General features: G+C 38.1%; 3 protein-coding genes across 3 annotated transcripts; 1 reads left to right on the forward strand and 2 right to left on the reverse strand.

The window, feature by feature from the left end:
- Positions 1–53: 53 nt before the first annotated feature.
- LOC111331692 (eukaryotic translation initiation factor 4E) lies at positions 54–8758 on the reverse strand. Its single transcript, XM_022936851.2, has 8 exons — positions 8622–8758; positions 7004–7165; positions 5910–5926; positions 4827–4890; positions 3737–3850; positions 3087–3226; positions 2451–2505; positions 54–1789 (listed from the first exon to the last, which is right to left on the reverse strand). Exons 1-8 carry the CDS (start codon positions 8676–8678, stop codon positions 1730–1732), a joined length of 669 nt encoding a protein of 222 aa, XP_022792586.1. The 5' UTR covers positions 8679–8758; the 3' UTR covers positions 54–1729.
- Positions 8759–9811: 1053 nt separating this feature from the next.
- Positions 9812–11979, forward strand: LOC111331688 (uncharacterized). Its single transcript, XM_022936846.2, has 2 exons — positions 9812–10328; positions 10990–11979. The coding sequence occupies exons 1-2, from the start codon at positions 9853–9855 to the stop codon at positions 11918–11920; spliced, it is 1407 nt and encodes a 468-aa protein (XP_022792581.1). The 5' UTR covers positions 9812–9852; the 3' UTR covers positions 11921–11979.
- Positions 11980–12649: 670 nt separating this feature from the next.
- LOC148735755 (solute carrier family 15 member 4-like) lies at positions 12650–19870 on the reverse strand. Its single transcript, XM_088752026.1, has 5 exons — positions 19694–19870; positions 18331–18598; positions 16801–17486; positions 15954–16335; positions 12650–13142 (listed from the first exon to the last, which is right to left on the reverse strand). Exons 2-5 carry the CDS (start codon positions 18590–18592, stop codon positions 12769–12771), a joined length of 1704 nt encoding a protein of 567 aa, XP_088608152.1. The 5' UTR covers positions 18593–18598; positions 19694–19870; the 3' UTR covers positions 12650–12768.
- Positions 19871–19963: the final 93 nt, after the last annotated feature.

Genomic DNA, 19963 nt, shown 5'->3' on the forward strand with positions numbered 1-19963 from the left:
ACGACCTGGGTATCAATTGATGAGATGAAGAAACTCAAGCACTTCTCACTAAGAACAGCTATTTAAAAATTTTAATAGCAAATACTACGACCATGACGCCTTATTTCAACAACAAAGCTAATTATATGCCCAGAGATGAAACAAAACACTAGACTAGTTTAGTCTTCTTTAAGAATCCGGCAAACGAGCCTCGAAATTAAATCGCGTTAATTGTTCAAAATAATTTTACACACAGACTCAATAAAACGATTACTTACTCTAAATTTAAATTAATATAAATCACTTGCATGCAAAGATTACATTCTATCCAAGGCTGTATAGAATACGGTATATGTTCTTTTTCATAAACAGTGGTTTAACTGACACCTACACGAAAGCGACTATGCATAATTTAATAATAAGGCAATCTTTCGAAATAGTTTGAACTATAACGCGAAAGAGTTTGGAGTTATGTGCTCAGTATCCTACCCTCTTGAACCGAGGCTCGGTCACGGTTGGATCACACAGTATCGTTTAAAGTTAATTTCAACTCACTTCTAAGATTTAAATAAGTCTGTTTCACTTTTGTTTAAAAATGGAAATTGTTTCACTTTTGTTCTCCTACAAAGTCACAGGCTCTAAAAGATAATCACTTTGAATAATCCAAAAATATAAACATGAAAACAGCCGTTAAGTTTGTTTCCAAGGACCAGCAAGGTTCCTCAAAATATATCAAAACCAACCCCGGAAGGGTTAAAGGAAAATTAAACGGATAGGTTGTCTCTTGAATAGAAACTTTTGTTCAAGTAATCGAATTATTAGGGCATAGAACATTACCATTATGTAATCACAACTTAAAATAATGTATGATGACCTAATCTAATCAACCCTTGCAAATGAAAAGTAAAAGTTGTTATCTAATTCTATGGCAGTAACATAACACTTCTCGAGTTTAAATTCTAATTTGAGGCCCAAGAAATATATATTTTTCTTATTACTATAGTGAGAAAATGCGTGTAAATTACGAAGTGCCACCCATAGTCTTAAAACATAACTGGCTAAGTATAAGGAAAATATCAGAAGCTGACAGGCACTTGGGCACATTTGGTTGACTTTAACTATCAACTACAACATGCAATGCAACATCAAACACCAAGCAGTGTTAGACATGCGCTATAAATTAAGGAGAGAGTAGATGCAAACAAGCTATAATAACAAATGAAGATACCAGTCCTCCGGTATTTTGTCAACTAAAGAACATCTTTGAGCATCAGTGTCAAAGAATCGCACATAGATTTCATACACGATCATAACTTCTAGGAAACTGTACAGTATACCCTGTACGATAATACAGCCTCCTCTTATTTTTACCTCTCACACCAAGAGCCTTATGGAGCTAAGTCTTTACAACTTATACCTGACTGTTGTGTGGAGAAAGGACACTACTTATGGTTACACGAGCAAGTAAATCTTATTTTTATCATAATGTTCTCCTTTGTGTCCTCATAATGTTTTAATCTTTAAAATGCTAAATTCAGGTAAGTCACAAGTCAGTGCAAAACTAAGTAATGCTTTATGAATTGTCTAGTGTTTTCCCTTCACACAACGGTCAGAAGGTGAAACTCGAGCTCATGAGCAGGGAAAATGGCTCTGAAAGCCTGTAAGCTCTCTTAAATAGAATAAATTCTAAAAGTTTTCTTAAAATATCAGATAATTATTCTGACAGTGTCTATAAGCAGTTCTTTAACAATCATAATGAGAACATTGATTTCGTAGTTGATCCTGTCTTGGTCATAGTATCTTCGTGAGCCTACAAAACCATCAAATCAAAGTACATAAATTATAGTGCACTCATTTGCAAAAGATGCTTTAATATATGTAGTCTTTGTGGGGGCCATCACTAGTATAGTGCATTACAATTACTTCATTGTAACTAGTTAAGACATAAAAGAGAGCTATTACCACCAAAATCACAATTGACTTTTTTTTATTTTTAGGGAAAAATAAACAGAACAAAAAAAAATAAATAAAGATAAATAAACAAACAAACAAACAAATAAAAAAAAAAACAGAATGCAACAACATAATACTAAAGCTATAGTAGCTAAGTTTCATTTTCACCCATCTTTCAAGTCCAGTAATCAAGAATCTCCTTGAGAAGGAAGGGGTGGGGGGTGGGGAGGGGACTTTGGCTTCGCTTTAGTTTCCTCATAGCCATTATCTACCAACTGTAAGGAACAGTTGGCTAACTTAGCAAGGTAATAATAGCTACAACCACTTCAATAATTGTGTTTTTGATCAACTGTAAACCTTCACTCCCTAACTGTTTACTTTAAGGCAACATGCAATATCCTTCTTCTCTAATCTTTCTGATCCAAGTTTCTTTCCTGGCCCTTTACCCAAAGTGACTATCTGACCTACATACATGGAAGGAAGAGCACAAATTGCAGACCATCTATGGTTTTTCTTACCTGATAACCTATAACTACCTTGGGAGGAAGATTAAGACGCTCCTTAAATTTACGTCTGAAAAAGAAAAGAAACAATGCTTACTGAGATTCCCTTGAGGGAGCCGGAAAGGAAAACAAATCAATATTCAGCTATTCAATAGGTTCACAAACTCTTTAAAGCTTCTCTCACTGGCAGTTAATGACAAAAAAAACAAACAAACAAAGAACACAGCAAGACAACGTTATAACAGTTTATATACATCAAACTGAAGAAAGGAACTACAAAAAAATAAAACATAACAAGCCAAAAAACTCAGCATCTCAGCATTAGTGATCCTTTTTTGCAGTTACAATTGACTTTTAAAGGTTCCCATTGCAAAAGGAACAATTTTGGGTAGACTACATGTCTTTGGGTAGTTGAAAAGGTGTAATAACTTATATACATTGTGTAATATTGCTCTATCACTCCTAAACATTCTATTAAATCAGACTGTAGTTACATGCAGCTAGCAGACAAAAGAAGTTAAAAGAGTAGTAGAGTGGTCTGTCAAAGACACATTTTTTTTTCATTACTTCAATAAGAGATAAAATATATAAATTCTGAAAATAAAAAGGGAATTGCTGAGACAGACAGAAGCATAAAGTCAATACACCTACCCTATACTTAAGTTGGCATCTTGATCTAATGCATTGCCAGTCCATATGGCCAGTTTATCTCCCTTTTGACGAATTTGAACTACAGCTCCACACACATTCTCAGAGTATTCACCAAAAGACTCTCCAATGAGGAGCATCAACTGTGTGACAAAAAAAAAAAAAAAAAAGAAAACAAGGAATTCAACCATAATGTTGTCAAGTACAAGTACTTAATAGACATGTACCGGTGAGAATCTTGACAATCAGCCAAACTAGATAATCTTCTATCCTCAACACCCAGTTATAAGGAAAAAATGAAACCTAGCCAATGTCTTAGCCTAGTGGCTTTAGGCACCTTTTAGATCTGCTTGATATTTTAGAACAAGTCTACCTTGAGGAAAGTGAGTTTCTACTCTTCCAATAGTTTAGTTGGATATGCCACTGCTATAGTGTGGAGGTTGTTAAATTTCCACCCTAATCCAGTCTTCCTTGCATCCATATTGTTAACTACTTGAAAGCTGTGCCTTATGCATAATATAATAATGTATACTTGAAATCTGTTTCACATGGCACAAAAAAAATCCATAGATAGCTCCTTGAAAAGGAAAAATAAAACTAAAGAAAAAAACATCACTTAAACACAAATATTTCCTATTTCATTCAATCCTTACTGTTTCAAGCCATAATCTGTCCAGTTCATGCTGCCTAAAATTTTTCTGTGTGTTTATAAGCCACCGTCCCCCTTGTTTGTTTCTCTCGTCTTCCCACATAGGCTCAATTCCTTCCTGAGGGGTGAGGCAGAAAAAGGCAGAGAAATAAGTTAACCCTTTAGTATAAAGTAGATCTGCAGAAATTCAGATCCTTAAAAGAGGAGTGTGAATATAAACACCTTGTATGGTATCATTTTACATCTGTCTTTATGACATTCTTATGCATTTGACAGGGATTAAACTTTTATTACTATAATTTACTTAATTGGCTATAAGCTGATCCACGCTATAGGCCAAGACTCCAAACTTCCAACTTGTAAAATCAACTTCACCAATGCAAATCATAGAAGAAAACCACTTGGCTATAAATTGGGACCTTTTATTGTTCTGTTTCAAGCAATCATTTCATGAAATCACCAAATGCTTATTTGAAAATGAGTAGAACTTAAAGCCATTTCAATGTGAGAGCACATTCAGTCATGTAAATTAAACAACTTGGGTAACAAACTGACGTTTCGAGCGTTAGCCCTTTGGCATTCGCTCTGACGAAGGGCTAACACTTGAAATGTCAGCTTTCGATGGCCAAATTAGAATTTCAACTTAGTTGACATTACCAAATGACCTTGTTACCCCCACTGGCACAGCACCATATTTTCTTTAGAAACTTACTCCCTTTATCTACTTGGGTAATAGTCCCTTTTACAGTTGTGGCCTTGGTTGCCAAGCCTTTTAATGGGAGTGAGGCTAGGGGTGACCTTGTTATGATACAAACCTTGTTGCCTTTCAAATGTAAATCACTTTGTTATCGTGCTAACTAGATACAGGTCTCTATCATGACAAGGTCGACTACAGCCTCACTCTGAATCAAAGGCTTGGCAACTAAGTACACAACTGTAAAATGGCCTATTGAATGAATAGACAAATAAATGTATGAGGAAGTAGGTAGACAAACAATAGCATAAAGATATTCATGAACAAATCAATAACCAAATATGTAAGATACAGTTGGCAAAGTAGGGGAATAGACATATGATATAACCAAATCATGTACCTTAAACAATGAATAATCACATCCAGACTGCAATTTGCTTGCAGCTTGTATATGGTTGTAAACCCTTGTAATAAAAAAAACAGGCAAATTTTTAAAAAGCAAGAGACAATTCTAGATAAGAAATGCAACAATTTAAAGTATAGCTGACAATTGTATCATATCTATGGGGTAACGCATGTGCTTGGATTGGTCAATTTTTGTGGGCTTTATTTCACTGCACAGCCCAAAAGATTATTAAAACTGACACCTTCCCTATCTACTTGAACCCACAGATATAATCAGTATATTATTAACAGGGCTTGACACTAACAGTAGCCCACTAGCCCACTAGCCCAGACTAGTAGAGATTCAGTTTTGGCTAGAGGTTTTTGATTTCCACTAGCCAGTTTGGCTACTGAACAAACTGAAATTGTCATAACATCCAAGACATCACTATAGCCACTTGGCTAGTAAATTGAAAAGTTAGTGTTGAGCCCTGATTGACCGTGTTTTCTTGGTCCATCACGTAAGTTATGGAACAAAGTTTTGCTCCTCTCGAATTTATGGTCTGCTCACCCATAAATCTGAGCGGAAAAAAACTTGGTCTCTAACTTACATTACAAACCTCACACTTGGTTTGTAAGAGGTATCTATTGTGATTCAATAATTTTTTCTTCTTTTTAACAAATGAGAGCACTTTCTAAAACTTCAAATAACTGCCAACCAATAATAGTCCACTCGTGCAAAATAAATCTGTGTTTTGCTGCAATTTATTTTTTGCTAAAGCATATTTGTGTCCACACTGGTCTATTAAAAATGGTTCCAAAAGCTAACCTAAACCTGTTTGTGAGCAGTTATTGAAAAAAATGATTGTAAAAAGAAACCAGTAACTGCTGAAGCCCAATCTTCATTGATGAATGAAACCATTATGCACACAACATATTAATAACCTGTGTCTTGTATGTACCATTAAACAGAACATATGAGAAGCTACCAGCCTTTCTTTCACAAACAATTTCAGAAAGGTGAATATCAAGTTTTCCATGTCTTTGACAAACATGTAGACTTACAATAGTAAAGTGAACAAAATAAACACCATCTTACCCCCAAAAATCTTCCACCTTTTTGATAAAAGGTAAAGGAATGAGTCAAGGGAAACAGTTTATAAAACAAGTTGACAATATTTTCCACAAATGAATACACAATACACAAAAGAGCAATGGTTAATTGAAAAATATACAAAGCGCTTGTACAAACATGAAAGGACAACTGGTGGCTTTAGCTACTTTGCTTTTTAACACATTGTACTGTTTGTATAACAGTGTACATTAGTGACATGAAATATCCAGGGATATGTGGTCCTTGGAACTGTCCCAGGAAGTGATCAACTTCTCTGGAGCAAAGTTCTTGGAAAAAGTGTGTCCCAAGACACAAATATTGTCATGGGGAAAAATAAAATTCATTATTTTTTGCACTGATGCTATCTTGTTGCAGTTTGCCAAATGCAGTGCACAAGAAAAATCCCCTAAAAGGCAGCTTCCAAAAAGTTCACAACAGTGTAGAAGAGCTGATCTTATAAAGAATTCTCTGTAAGGCTTGGTGTCACAAGTTAATCAATGGTAAATCTTTCTAAAAAAGTGAAAAGCTCTCTCATATGAACTGAACTTATACTTGACACAATCGTTTTAACAGACACAACTTTTCAAAATTGGAGAATATCACTAGAATATTCTAGTGCAAGCTGAATATATATATACCGTATATATATATATATATATATATAGCTCTCGCTTGGCTTTGCCTTTTGGCTACCTTGCGATTGAGCACTCTACACTGGGGTTGCCATGCACTTAGCCTTCGGGCGAAGCTCATCACCTTAGTTATGATTTGAGCACTCTCGCATGGCAACATGTCTGCACTTGGTCCCACAAGTGTAGCGCCCAGGCAATGGTTTATTCCAGAGCTTGGCCCAGTGTCTGCACTGCACTGATGAGACCCACATAGGTCGAAACAGTGTGCACTGTCTTTATGCAGTTAAATATATATATATTTAGGATATATATTTAGGGATTACTATGATTTAATTTTTGAGGAAATATATGAGAAAAAAGCTTTGACTTTCAGTTGAAATAAGGGACAGTTGTATGCCATAACAAATCAAGTACTTATCATAATGGCAACACAGTATCAAAGGATACAGTATCAAAAGATGTTACTTGGCGAAGATTTGCTTTCCAGGATTTTGTCTTATCATTTTTGAAAAACCACAGAGCCCATTTATTTTGCAATGGATGCTTCACATACTCAGGCAGTGGAACTGAAGCACCATCTTCTGTTGACTGTCCATCTTTAGCTTTCTCCTGCTCAAAATAAAAAAAAAAGAGAATCCTTAAAAGTAAGCAAAATTGCTCACTCAGTATTTCCCTTGATGATCTTTGAGTTGGGTATAAGGACCTACAATGTGGGCTTTGCTACACAACAAACTGTGTTTTCCTTAAAGAATTAAATCCAGGCACCTTTTTCCTGACTACTGGTACGACTCAAATGAAGAAATTTAGGAATCCCATGCCTTTAATAAAAACAGCACCAACTGAATATCAAGATACCTCCATGCAATAGGGTTATGATCCTGTTAAATGCACAATTAACACAATTGCAACTTTCCTTTGAACGAGAATCAATTACCACTGCAAAAACCTACATCAAAGGTAACAATCCTACCGGCTTATCATTGACCAGGTGAGAATGACAAGTTAAAAAGAAAAAATTCTGAGTGCTCCCTTAAGATATAACAAGCCTTTTACAAGAAAAAAATGAGAGTTTTTCTTGATGTCACTGAGTAAGTTTCAGTAAATCACACATTCTAATTGACTGACAAACATGTTCCCCTCCTCTCCCCCCCCCTCAGTTTCTTTTTCCTTTTTCTAGTTTGCAAGGCTTGTTGAGATATTCCAGCCATTCAAGTAATGACTGAGAATATCAATGCAATAGTTGAACAATTAGCAAAGACAAACTGATTTTGAGTAGATGACACCCTTACTTTTCAATCACTCTTTTATTTTAAGTTTGACTTTTGTACAATCTGCTTGTCACTTGCATTATCCCCTACGCCACCGTAGTAGTTTATTGACTTAATATACATACACGTAAGCTGGCAGTTAACGGATAAGATACAAATTAGATTCTGTTTTAACTCATGGCCCAGACTCTTTCCTAAGCAAAACAGTTCGGTTGGATAGTGATTTCGAAAACAAGAATCCATAGATGACCAAACTCTCTCAAATAACAACGAGAACGTTAGATAACCTCCAGTTATGTAACGTACGCGAACTGTATATGGGTTTCAATGGTGTTTGACCCGATATATCACGATTATAATTACTTTCTCTCAACAAAGCCAGCTGCAATTTTGTCTAAAATATCTTTATCTGGTAGTTCAAACAACAAAAAAAACTCAAACTGAACGAAAAATGAACCTCACGAATTAGGCTTATCAATAGATCTTGCTTAGTTGGGTGAGACGTATTTAGCTCCTTCCTAGTCAGGGCAAAATATCGAGAAAACAGTCGAAATCTCATCTGAAGTTGGGAAATATAATTAGCTATCCCAAAAATATATTCAAAATTTTAATTTACCAAATATATAACGTCCATTTACAGTCGCAAGTAAAAGAAATATAGTTTCATAAATTGACCTGTTTGCGGGAAATGAAGTCGTAGTTTAGTAACTTTTCATGACGGATAAATCATAGATTTCGCGGAATAAAACCCCTCTTCATTTACCACAATAAATTAGATGGACTCTTCGAATTCTTACCTCTTCTTTACTTTGTTCCTTTGGATCTTTCGCCGGTATCTCGTCACCAGAAGCCATACTAACTTTCTCAAAGTGGCTGAAATTTACTGCTATATTCCTCTTACCGGCGTCACGTGGGAAAGTTGCACATGCGTACTTTTACCATTCATACCCAGTCCTTCATGAAAAACGCACAGAATTCTTGATTTTAAGTAAATATCCTACCTTGAATATCTGATTTCTTGAGGCAAAACTTTTTCCTTTCCAGCTCTCCTCTTGCAACCTTTTCGAAAATTGCGTGAACTTAGTCCCGACTCCAGGATGTGTTTTTCATCGTCTCTGATCTCCGCTTTCACATACATTTTATGAATAGATGGTAAGCGAGTGAAAAATAGAAAGAATAAGTGAATAAAAGAGTGAATATCGAATAAATGAATGAATTGATGAAAGATTGAGTGAATGAATAAAGACGATTTCGTGAGCATTTTAGCAAACTAAACCAAGTTTAAAAATAATGTTATGATTTTATTATAAAACTCCCCTCAGAAGTCTGTTAGTCTAAAGGAAAACTTGTAAGATTTTTTTTTAAATTGACCTCTTCTCGCAACCACATATTTGCAGTGCAGTTCGATCAGGTTTTACCCTAAGTTAAAAAAAAGTGTTTCAACTGTGTGATAAACAGCGACGGCTAAGTGAGCTGTTGATGTGAAATGACCTGTGATTTTTTGGCTAGATTAATCGTATAATCGTTTGGAGACTGGTAGCGATTGAGGGAAGACTGCTGTTAAAAGGAAATGTAAGTTACATTGCTGTCCGATATATTGGACGCTGGGCTTCATAAGGTTAAACAAAACCCTTCTTAGATATATGGCCAACGTTTAACGACACCGAAAGAGTCTCCAGAGGGATTTGTCCTGTAGCTGTAAATCTGATGAAAACGACCCACACACAAAATTAATATTATGTATGAATGTCCAAGCCTATTGCTGGTCAGTAAAGCATGCCTTGGCTTGGTTGGTTCATTTTTGTCGGCTTTATTGACGAGTGACGGGAAAAGTTTTTCATTTTTTGACGGTTGATGAGTCATATCTTGGAAATTTGATGGTTGATGGTTCACCTCGTTGAGACCTTGGAACCAGAAATCTAGACATAGCGTTAGTTGTTATCGTATGAGCGCGCGCATGAAAATCGACCCCTTTGATGACGCATTTAATTGAAAAGCTTTCCTCGAAAGAGAAAAAATAATTGCACAATGCAAATCAAAATTCATAGTGTACTTCAGTTTCTTCTTATTCCTTTGATTGCTTCTTCTACCAGCGTCACGGTTTGCGATAAAAATCCAGGCCTCATACAGTGTGTAGCTCTGAGAAACCAATTCATTTTGCCGCTCAAGAACAGCTGCAATCCATTGAAGAAAAACTGCGACACAGGAGACTTGATCGATCCAAGAGTCGCCACTTGTAATTTAGAATTCAGTGGGAACGTGTTTCATTCTTTGTTGAATAGATTTCAAATGAGTTATGGATACAAATGCTTTCCCGTTGTTCCGGATCCCAACATGTTTCACAGGCGGAATGTCGGGCCGAGTCAAGGAGAGCCCCGCTGTGTACCCACTAGACTAAGTCTACAGGGTAGCTTTCTTTGCGGAGAACACGGAACTCGATGTGTGTGCGATGCTCCCGCGGAAAGCAACGCATATGGAACACAATGGTTGAGGAACAGGTGTAGGTGTGTGACTGGCTAAAGAGCAGGGGCACGCTGAAATAAGATTTGAAGGGATGGGGTAACTTTTACTTTCACCGTTTGAAGTTCTGCGTTAAGTTTGTGTGGCATACTCCGCGTTCTCTGCTTAATGGGAAAAAATGATGTAGCTTGTTCTAAACGGTCGGTTTATGGGAACGGGTAGAATAAGAGGCGAGGGAGGAGTGGCGAGGAAATTAACACATCCCCTCTCTTAATGATTGCCCACCTGCTCAGGATGCATGACGAACTGCATACAAAATGTGAGTTAGTGGACCTCTGACTATTTTATCAATTATTCACCGAAGGTGAGGTGAATATCGTCGAATAATCCCCGAGACGAAGTCGGGGGGGATTATTCGACAATATTCACCGAACCTGAGGCGAATAATTGTTTTAGTATAATTTCAGAGCTGAACAACAGAGAAATTTCTAAAATCATAACATTTTAGTAATATTTATTAACATTTTATTTTAACATTTTATATAAACCGCGTGGAGCGGTTTAGATAGCGTCATATAAGGAACCGCTCGACCAATCAGATCGCTGGAAACTCTTTGCTCAGCTTTGAAATTATACTAAATAAGATTACAGCTATTTTTTTGTATTAACATCTACTTAAATTCCACTATTCCCTAACTTCCACAGGTGTCAGTATTTTGTGAATCTTTGTCGTATTCCAAAAGTCTGCGTGAGTCGTGGGATTTGCAAAATGTGGGGTTCCGAACTGCGCTGTGAATGCCCTGTTGACAAAGAGAATTGCAGGCCCGGAATAAACCAGTGTAAAGCTAATCCGGGACTTTGCTTGGACGAGGGAAAGATTTGCATCGAACTCTATGATATAAACGTAGGATGGATGATTGGAAATGAACAGAAAGGCGATGGCTTTGCCTGCATTTTAGCAGGGACTGTAAAGTCTCTAGCGACCGTCACATATTATTGCGATATCTCCCAAGAAACTTTTAGTAGGACTAGAGGAGTGGAGCCTAAAAACGAGTTAGACTTGTGCTGCTATCGAATGCTGACATGTGCAGGTGGGGAAAGCATTCCGAAGAAAGGAAACATTTTCAGCTACAGACCGTGTTACTGCAATGTGGAATTCCGAAAGTGCCTCCTCGCGGCTGCCTTTGACCCCAAGTTTAAAACAAACGTTGAGCAGATGGTTGAAGTATTGAACAACTTGGCGCACTGCAGCATTGACGACGGTACTCGATGTGATCCAGTGCGTCCTTGGACTTGTCAGAAAGGTGACCTCATCAATCCTAAATTTGCACATTGTACTATTGACTGTAAAACAGGCCCACTGCTGCCAATCTGGGCTCGAGCTTGCGCCCTTAGACAATGCAAGCCACCTCACCATCGCGAAAATCTCAGGATTATAGATGTACCTCGCACAGAAGAAAGCTCAATATGTAAGCCTGTTGAAGACCTACCAATAGTGTGCGGAAATAGAGATACGAACACTCGATGTGTTTGCGACGGTAGGCCGAAGAGATCAGATTTCACCGACAGATGCCGATGCCAGTATTGGCCAGACCGATGGGAAGAAAGACAGTCTAAAGAAAACGAAAATAATTAACGCTACTTTATTACTGAATCCTGTCGGTTGCACCAATTAAACGTTGTTTGGAAATTTGAGTTTTGTCGGTAAATATTTTTATATACATTTATGAATGTCGTAATTGAGTGAGAAAGCTGGGATGCACCATCAAGCGCACGAGGACTTAACACATGATATTTAGAGCCGTGTGAAATAGCTTTCGAGAGAAAAACTTTAAATGAAAGAAAAAGATTACTTCATATTCCCAAAAATACGTTGCATATGACAATAGTACAAATTATCTGCGCAAATTAAAATAGAGACAGTTCGCTGATCCTGTTCCAATAGTCTCTACCTGGAGTTATTGCGTTGTTGATACCCGCACTTTTCTTACTTATCCTGCCGTAATGTAAAGGTATACATGGTTAAAAGATTGGCTTTTGAATAAAGTTATATTTAAGACTATGATTGTTCCGAAGTTGGGGAGCGGTTTTCTCTTACGGAGAAATTATTATCATTAGTCGAGATCCTGAATTATGCAATATTCTAAGAGAGTCCAAAACCCGAGGATTCTCCTGATTCTAGGAAACTATCAGCTTCTAAGGACTGCATTAACCTTAAGCAACAGAAAAGTCCTCGTGACGTAACGCTATTCAAAGGAATTAAATCGTTTTGGACTTAAAAATCATCCTATACACTCTCCACGCCCGACTGATGTCTTTACTGAAAGGACAGGATCTCTCGTTGAAGATCGAGATACTACAAGCCTAGATGAGCAAAGCTTTATTCCATCTAGACTTCAAATAACTACAAGATCAGACAGCCTCATGCAACTTGCGTTTGTTTTCCAAACAGACAACATATCTTTTAACACATTTATAATACGATCACCGAACTAGTAACTGAGGGTAGACGTCATTGTTCACGGGTACAGCTGTCGCGAGTGATACAACTCTGGCACGTCCGGGGGCGCGGTGGCCATCATTTCCAGGCCCTTCTCCATGGTCAACATAGCGATACCTCACTGCTAAATACAGGAAAACCACCAAGTCGATTAACATAAGCCCAGCTAATAGGAACATGTAGTTTTCAAGTGTGCCTTTATTGAGGTTATCAGGATACCAAGTGGCGTGTGAAGCATATTTGACGATTGACACCAGCAAGCTCGCCACGTAGTAACCCACGCCAACCATTGCCCAACACACACCCATTACTAAGCCACGCAATTCTGGTGGAGATTGAGCATAGGCAAACTCGAGACCTGCAAAATGTGATTTGGAAAAGTGAGAAGCTTTGGAGTAAGCTGTCCCCTATAACATCTCTCTGTAGGGAAGAAAAATATTTAAACTTTTGTACACAGGATAAGCTTGCCTAAAAAGTAAAAGCATTCAGGGACCCTACATGGACTCACACGTCCGGCAACCTAGCTGCTTTAGCGGGGTTACTAATAAGTGATCAAAGCTAGAGGTCTAGCCGAAAGCTTTTACTTCTTAGGCAAGCTTATCCAGTGTACAAAAGTTTAAACATTTTTATTCTGATTCTTCCCCGATAGATGAAATTTTGAGATTCTGTCTCAGTAGGCGTTTAAAAAGTTGATTGATGAGAACGAGTATAAAGTGAATTGTACGAAGTAAGAATTACTGAGTTTGTAGAAATCGTAATGGACTCTTTGAACTAGTCGCTCTAAACAGCGACATCATGTAACCAGTCGACCTCAAAGGTCTGAGGATGACTAGAGACATGATGACTAGCAGTATGCAGAGTAGAAAAGATCCACATTGAGAGAGAAACGAAAGTATTTAAAGAGTCTATACGGCCAACAGGGTTTTTATTGTTTTGGTATCTCTTTATCCTGTGAAAGAGTATTCTCAAAAAGAAATTTGATTCTGACGCCTCTTCACCCTAAAATCGAGCTTTAAAGTTCCCGCTTCGGCCACGCCTAATGAAGTTGACCATGTAAGGGAAGATTGGTGATGAGTGACGTCACTCCAGGAGCGTCTTGAGCGTCGCGTTGTTACTCAGTGCTTGACAAACGCAGTACTTTTACAACACATCTATCAGCCATATTTATGTCGCCGAAAACTCTTTACTTTACTGAAAAAAAAACAAAAAAAACAGTGAAATGAACCACTAGCGGGATTTGGCGCGTTCCTGACTTGACGTCACGACCCATTCAGAACCCAATCTCTTTTTTGCCCCGACTCACGGCCACCTTCAATGGGCGTGGCCAAAGTGGGAAGTTTAAAGCTCGATTTTAGGGCGAAGACCCGTCAGAACCCAATTTTTATTTAAGAATACTTTCTTACATGTTAAATACATACCAAAACTATAAAAACCCTGTTGGCCGTATAGACACGCGCAATGTCATTTTTAGGTGAAAAGATGTGATGTCCTCAAATCTTAAGGTCTTTAATTACATCTCTAATGGCTAGGGATGATCGGATGGCTCATAGATGCTAGTCATGAACCCACCAAAGCGAGAAAGGGGTTTTTGTAGTAACTTTTAAACAATGAGATGTTTGAAAAGCAAGCGCTTCTCAATTGTTGTTGTTTCTTTTCTTTTACAATAACTGTAGAAATCCTCGCGTTTTCAGTGGACGAGGACTATCTACAGATGGTAAAATTGACGTATCATGTGACGCAACGCTCGGAAATCTCCGCTAGTCGTAGAAAGAACTTATCCCGTAAAAAAGTTGCAAATTTCTAAGATATGGATGGTAACAAACTTCCGACTTTTAAGAACAGTATACTTGGAGAAATGTTTGAAGAAGAACTGTTAGAACATAACCAAAGCAAAGCGCACACTCTGATTGGTCAATTCAGTGCCTACCATATGCCCATGGGTGAACGCTGCTGACGTGGGCAAATGCAAAAGACTAGTTTCCGCGGACTTTTTTTCTTCTGGTCACCTAAGATTTCGGTGCTAAATAAAAAAAGAAATTATTTTGCTACAGTGTATGTAGGCTTTTGCTACAGTGTATGTAAGGCTTGTTTATTTGTTTTTGATTGCCTAAAAGGCGATGTTTGTAGTCCTTCAAAGAATATTTTAAATTGTTAACCCACGATTTTAATACGAGGAACAGAGGGACCACCGTTGCTCTGCCGAAAGTGAGACTTGACTTTGCTCGGGAAAAGTTTTTATTTTTTAGGAGCATCAGCTTTTAATTTTTTACTTTAAAAATCAAGCAAATTAGCAGTAGGGTACCATTTACGGAGTCGTTAGATCAATTTTTTGCATAGGGCATTTAATTAGGTGCGTCGTCATTCTTATCTTATTCTAGTTTTTATCCTTATGTTATGTTATTTAGACAAGACCCCATTGATAACAGTGCTCCTGCACTGAAGGGCTGTCCTGTATAAATATTCGTTATTATTATTATTATTATTATTATTATTATTATTATTATTATCACTGTTGTGTTATAAAACAAATAGTAAACACCACAGCCTACACCATTGAGTTAAGGGTGCGCTTTAGAGGTTTGCTAAGCACGAAAAAAAGCTAGAGACTCGCGACTCTTACGCTTCTTTCGTGCTAAACAACCTCCGACGTGCATCCATTACGCAATAGCGTACATTCATAGCGTAGGCTGTGGTGTTTACCATTTGTTAAATCGAGATGGAAGAAAAAGCAGAGGAAAATCTTTTGAAATAGAAATCCGGTTCCCGATTTGCAGAGTTGAAAGGTGAACAACCTCGTAGAAATACTTGCGATGCCGAAGCAAACGGCACAAAAATTACAAATAAGTGGGCAATACAGAACAACTCAGGGTAAGAGAGTCCAATGCAAACCATTCCTTACTGTTATTTCATTGCAGAAGTCAGTACATAACACAAATTAAAACAAACTACATAGCACTAATCGATCATGTCATGCGTGCGTAATTTTTCCAAAAAATTGGGCGCATTCAGCTCGCACAGAAACTTCAATGCTATTGTAAAAACTTTGCAGTGAAACCACGTGGTTACGCCAGCGCATCACTGCAAAGTTTTGAATATTTTTTACGCCATTTCTATGATCAATAAGGCTTAAGACAATGGAAAATTGTGCTCAATTTGTTGACTTACGCACCTGATACAGGCACCAAAGCTTCACTTGTTCCTTGGAGGATATACTGGGGCACTTGATAAAACACACTCATTGACGATGCGTTCTTTTTAACACCAAAAACATCTTGCGAGAATCTTCCGAAGCGACGTTTTCGCTCGATTTCGATCAATCCTGCTAAGGCCACAGACCCAGCAGCAAAAAGCATCCCCACGCCGATTCTACGAAGTGGAGTGAAGTTGAAGCCAACGCGTCGGAGGCCCGGGTAGACAACTCGATCAATAATGGGAATCAAAACTAACACACACAAAATTTCAAATATGGAAAGTGAAGCCGCGGGAAATGGGAACGTATTAATGACTTTCAAATTCATGTAAGAGCCTTGCAATAAAAATGCTGTAGTACCCTACGAAAAAAATGGAAAAAAAATCCAAGTGAACAAAATCGAATTGGCAATTTCAGATTATCGATAGAAACGCAGCAAAGTGTGAAGTAAAGTGAAGTGAAAGATCTACCCATTTCTCAAGGGGGACGTGAAATTAAATTTAATTGGAGCCTTAATTTTTCACAGGCTCCTTTAATTTTTACTACCTTGACGCGAATATAACGCCAGGTCTGGGAAACAGTAGAAACCTGGTGAACCACAGAGGTGGGAAGTATGCGCTTTATTACAGCATCATACCTGCCCCCCTTCCCCTACCCCCTCAGTAATAAAAGAGACAGAAAGAATGTCCTAATCTGGTTATATTTCCAAATTGGTTGCTAATTTCGTCGTTGTTAAATACAATTATCCTTGAAGCCTTTGAGTCTTACGATAGCACTAAATAAGATTTTTATTTAAAAGGCCTGTGGTTTACATGACCGTTCCTACCTGACTGTATATCGTCCAATAGAAGATACACGTGAAGATTATTGGACTAAAACGAACCATGGACTTGACAGCTTCTACCTTTTCCCCAGAGAAGGCACCGCCCATAGTGGTCTTAGCTCCGTCGAGCCAGTGAGTCCAAAGTGGATCTTTTATGCGGCAGAGTTTGTTTTTGATACCAAGCGCAAAAATTCGTCGTGCGTCGGCCAAGGCACTGCTTCTAGGGGGATGCATTATGTAATGGTTTCTTCCCATCAGCACCATAATAGTTCCACACGCTACTGAAGCCACAGTTATTAGGGAACCATAGAAATAGGACTTGTTTTGTTGGATGTATACCACAGCTGTGAAGGCCAGCAACGAACCAACTTGTATGAACCAGTAATACCAAACAAAGAATTTCTCCACCACTTTTTGTCCTTTGCCTTTCACTTGGTCTGCTCCCATTAATGACAAATTTGCCTTGACTCCTCCCACCGCAATTGCAATTAGGACAAGGGACGCAGCTAGAAATAACACCTGGTATAATCTGCTCAAGACATAACCTCCTGAATGTTTAGAGGTAGTAGTAGCTGTGAATAGAGCGGTGCCGCTAACGTAGGCCAGTAAGCTGCCATATACGGCATTGTAACGCCCAGCTGTTGTGTCCCCCAGCCAACCCCCGATTATAGGAGTAACGAAGCATGTTCCTTTACAGAGAGAAGAGAAAAATGTCTACTCAGTTCTAGGTAAAAGGTAGCCTCTGCTAAATTTGATAAACTGAATTCAGTAAACATCTTGCAAGAAAAAAGACAGAACCTCTCTCTGCAATTATATCAATCGCAGCCCATTTGCGAGGTTCGTTTCCTTACCTGTATCTCATACGAAGGTCGAAAACATGATTTATTTCATGTAATTTTGAAATAACCTCGATTACTGTTATAAATAGATGACTTACTTAGACTTGATAGATTAGGCTGTAAAGATGTAGCAAACTTTCTAACTTATTCAGAATAAATAAAGACTTAAACTAGCCAGGCTTGAGAATTTCTGATAGAAATTTTCAAATCATGACTTTTTCACGAGTCTCAACCAGTGTCACTTACAAAAACACTCATTAAGTTACATCCAAATTCTTTCTATCATTGCTTGTTTTGCCTCTACGGGCTAATAGGAGCGACTAAATTTAGTTTTAAACATGATTCGGTTTTTATGAATTGATTGGTTAACCCTTTAACTCCCAAGATCTGATTGTGAATTCTCCCCTCTAGCTGATACACGTTTCCTTGTAAATTGGTTACAAGAATTTGGTGTTCAATCAAGGTACCAACTTCTTACTGATGAGCTTGTGGATTCTCATTACCTGTTTGCTGGATCGTGTATGGATATTATAGAGAGAAGTTACATGTTGATCACTTCTGGGAGCCAAAGGGTTAACGTCGTCAGTGTCTCCGGTAACAGTATTGGCATTTTAAGGCCATTCTTTCCTTAGCTGTAGGCCACAGTATCTTTTATACCATGTTAGATAAGTTCTAAAATTAACAGTCCTCATACCTTGAAATGCCAAGACGATTGAACTGGATAGTGGCGAGGAAAGATTAAGAATATCAGTACAGTAAAACACCAGATTTGCAGCCACCCCATAATACGACAGACGTTCAAATAAGGTAACGAATAATATACAAACAACTGTAAGAGAAGTGTTGCTGGAGACTAGATCTTCAGATGGTGATTCATTCAATTCTGAAGGGTTTTCTTCATAATCGTCGTAATTTGAACAAAGCTCGTCATTTTCATCTCTGGGAGAATCCATCATTAGGCTCTGCAAGTAAATACAATACGCGTGGAGTTAGCTACAGATGTAGGAAGACAATTGTTCTGTTGTTTCTCATCGTCTAAAAGGTGGCTTAAAGCACCTAGCGACCCTTATTCTTTGAAATTCCATGCTTTTAAGGCGTTAGCTGACGGAAAAATACTAGTATCAAAGTAGTGCACTCGTAGCAAATAGACATGTCTAAGGAACTCACATATAGCTTGATAGCAATCATTAAAGAAATACTTCGCTGATCGAGTCAGATTTCTTTCTTTAGAATTCTTAAACTGTACATTGATAAAGTTAAACTACTACAAAGAAACTGCTTAGGATCTGTGTCAGCACAAATATAAGCCATTTGGCAGGTTAGGGCTAACACGAGATATTCAGGTTGTTACACATTTACGCATGACCTGTTAGGTATCGGAATGCCTCGTGCGACGAACCATAGAAATCTCTTAAGATAAAAATATTGAGAACTTAATGAGAACTCAAGATTGGCTGGAATAACGAAGAAAGTTAACCTTTAACTCGGTTATGAGATAAAGGAAAAAATATTTTCATCCTGTCACGGGCGTAGAGTCATTTCTAAGACATTTGAAAGTGTTTGTTTACCTAATCCCTTCGACCGTTGGCTCAATATGTTAAAAGAGTGAAGACTGTCACAAAATCTCCTTACAGTTAAAGCTAGCTATTGAAACTGAAGCCTTGGCAAAATTGGCGAAGACCCGAGCCGGCATCACAGCGAGACGGTCTCTTTCACATTTGTCTTCGTATATTGATCGTAGGCTGAATATCAAAAGAAACCTAATATTTAGCCCTTATTCACCATTATCGAAAACTCATGTAGTATGTTTCTCTTTCGCTCGTGACAAGAGCGGCTTCTAAGCAGAACGTACTCTACCCGCTCGAGGAAATTGCATTTATCTTAAGTTTCTTGCAGTTTGCGTTTCAGAAGTCGCAAAGGCTGAAAAGTAGATATGACTGTGGAGTTTATGAACGACTGCAACGAGCAAATTGTATGCGACTCTAACAAAGGGCGGAAGTTTGGTTCTCCCACAGCAAGACTTCAAACTACTCCACAACTGAATAATTCTTAATTACCTTCTAGGGCGACAAACTATCGATGAGACAGTGAAATTAGGGTAAATTCAAGTTGAAGCCACGAAATAAAGTTCCTCGCTGATTGATACTGCAAAATAACTAGACCTCCACATGCCAGACCGCACAAGTACAGGATTAATTCATCGCCACAGAACTCAGACTGACATGAAAACGTCGTCATCTGGTGGCCAATATGATGTAACGCCGCTGAAGAGCGTGACATGCTTTTAGGACGATGTGAAATGAAACCGCTCCCCAAAGACGAATTCA

The sequence above is a fragment of the Stylophora pistillata genome, chromosome 3 (assembly GCF_964205215.1).
Source record: "Stylophora pistillata chromosome 3, jaStyPist1.2, whole genome shotgun sequence".
Lineage (NCBI taxonomy): Eukaryota > Metazoa > Cnidaria > Anthozoa > Scleractinia > Pocilloporidae > Stylophora > Stylophora pistillata.

Excerpts from the sequence above, each read along its gene's own strand:
- LOC111331692 (XM_022936851.2), bottom strand. The coding sequence starts at position 8,678 with ATGGCTTCTGGTGACGAGATACCGGCGAAAGATCCAAAGGAACAAAGT. Across the intron at positions 3,227-3,736 it reads ACAGATTATGGCTTGAAACA|TTGATGCTCCTCATTGGAGA; the intron begins GTAAGGATTGAA and ends TTTGTCACACAG. Across the intron at positions 1,790-2,450 it reads AGGTAGTTATAGGTTATCAG|GCTCACGAAGATACTATGAC; the intron begins GTAAGAAAAACC and ends ATGGTTTTGTAG.
- LOC111331688 (XM_022936846.2), top strand. The coding sequence starts at position 9,853 with ATGCAAATCAAAATTCATAGTGTACTTCAGTTTCTTCTTATTCCTTTG. Across the intron at positions 10,329-10,989 it reads TGGTTGAGGAACAGGTGTAG|GTGTCAGTATTTTGTGAATC; the intron begins GTGTGTGACTGG and ends TAACTTCCACAG.
- LOC148735755 (XM_088752026.1), bottom strand. The coding sequence starts at position 18,592 with ATGATGGATTCTCCCAGAGATGAAAATGACGAGCTTTGTTCAAATTAC. Across the intron at positions 17,487-18,330 it reads AATCGTCTTGGCATTTCAAG|GAACATGCTTCGTTACTCCT; the intron begins GTATGAGGACTG and ends CTCTCTGTAAAG. Across the intron at positions 16,336-16,800 it reads ATTGGACGATATACAGTCAG|GGTACTACAGCATTTTTATT; the intron begins GTAGGAACGGTC and ends TTTTTTTCGTAG.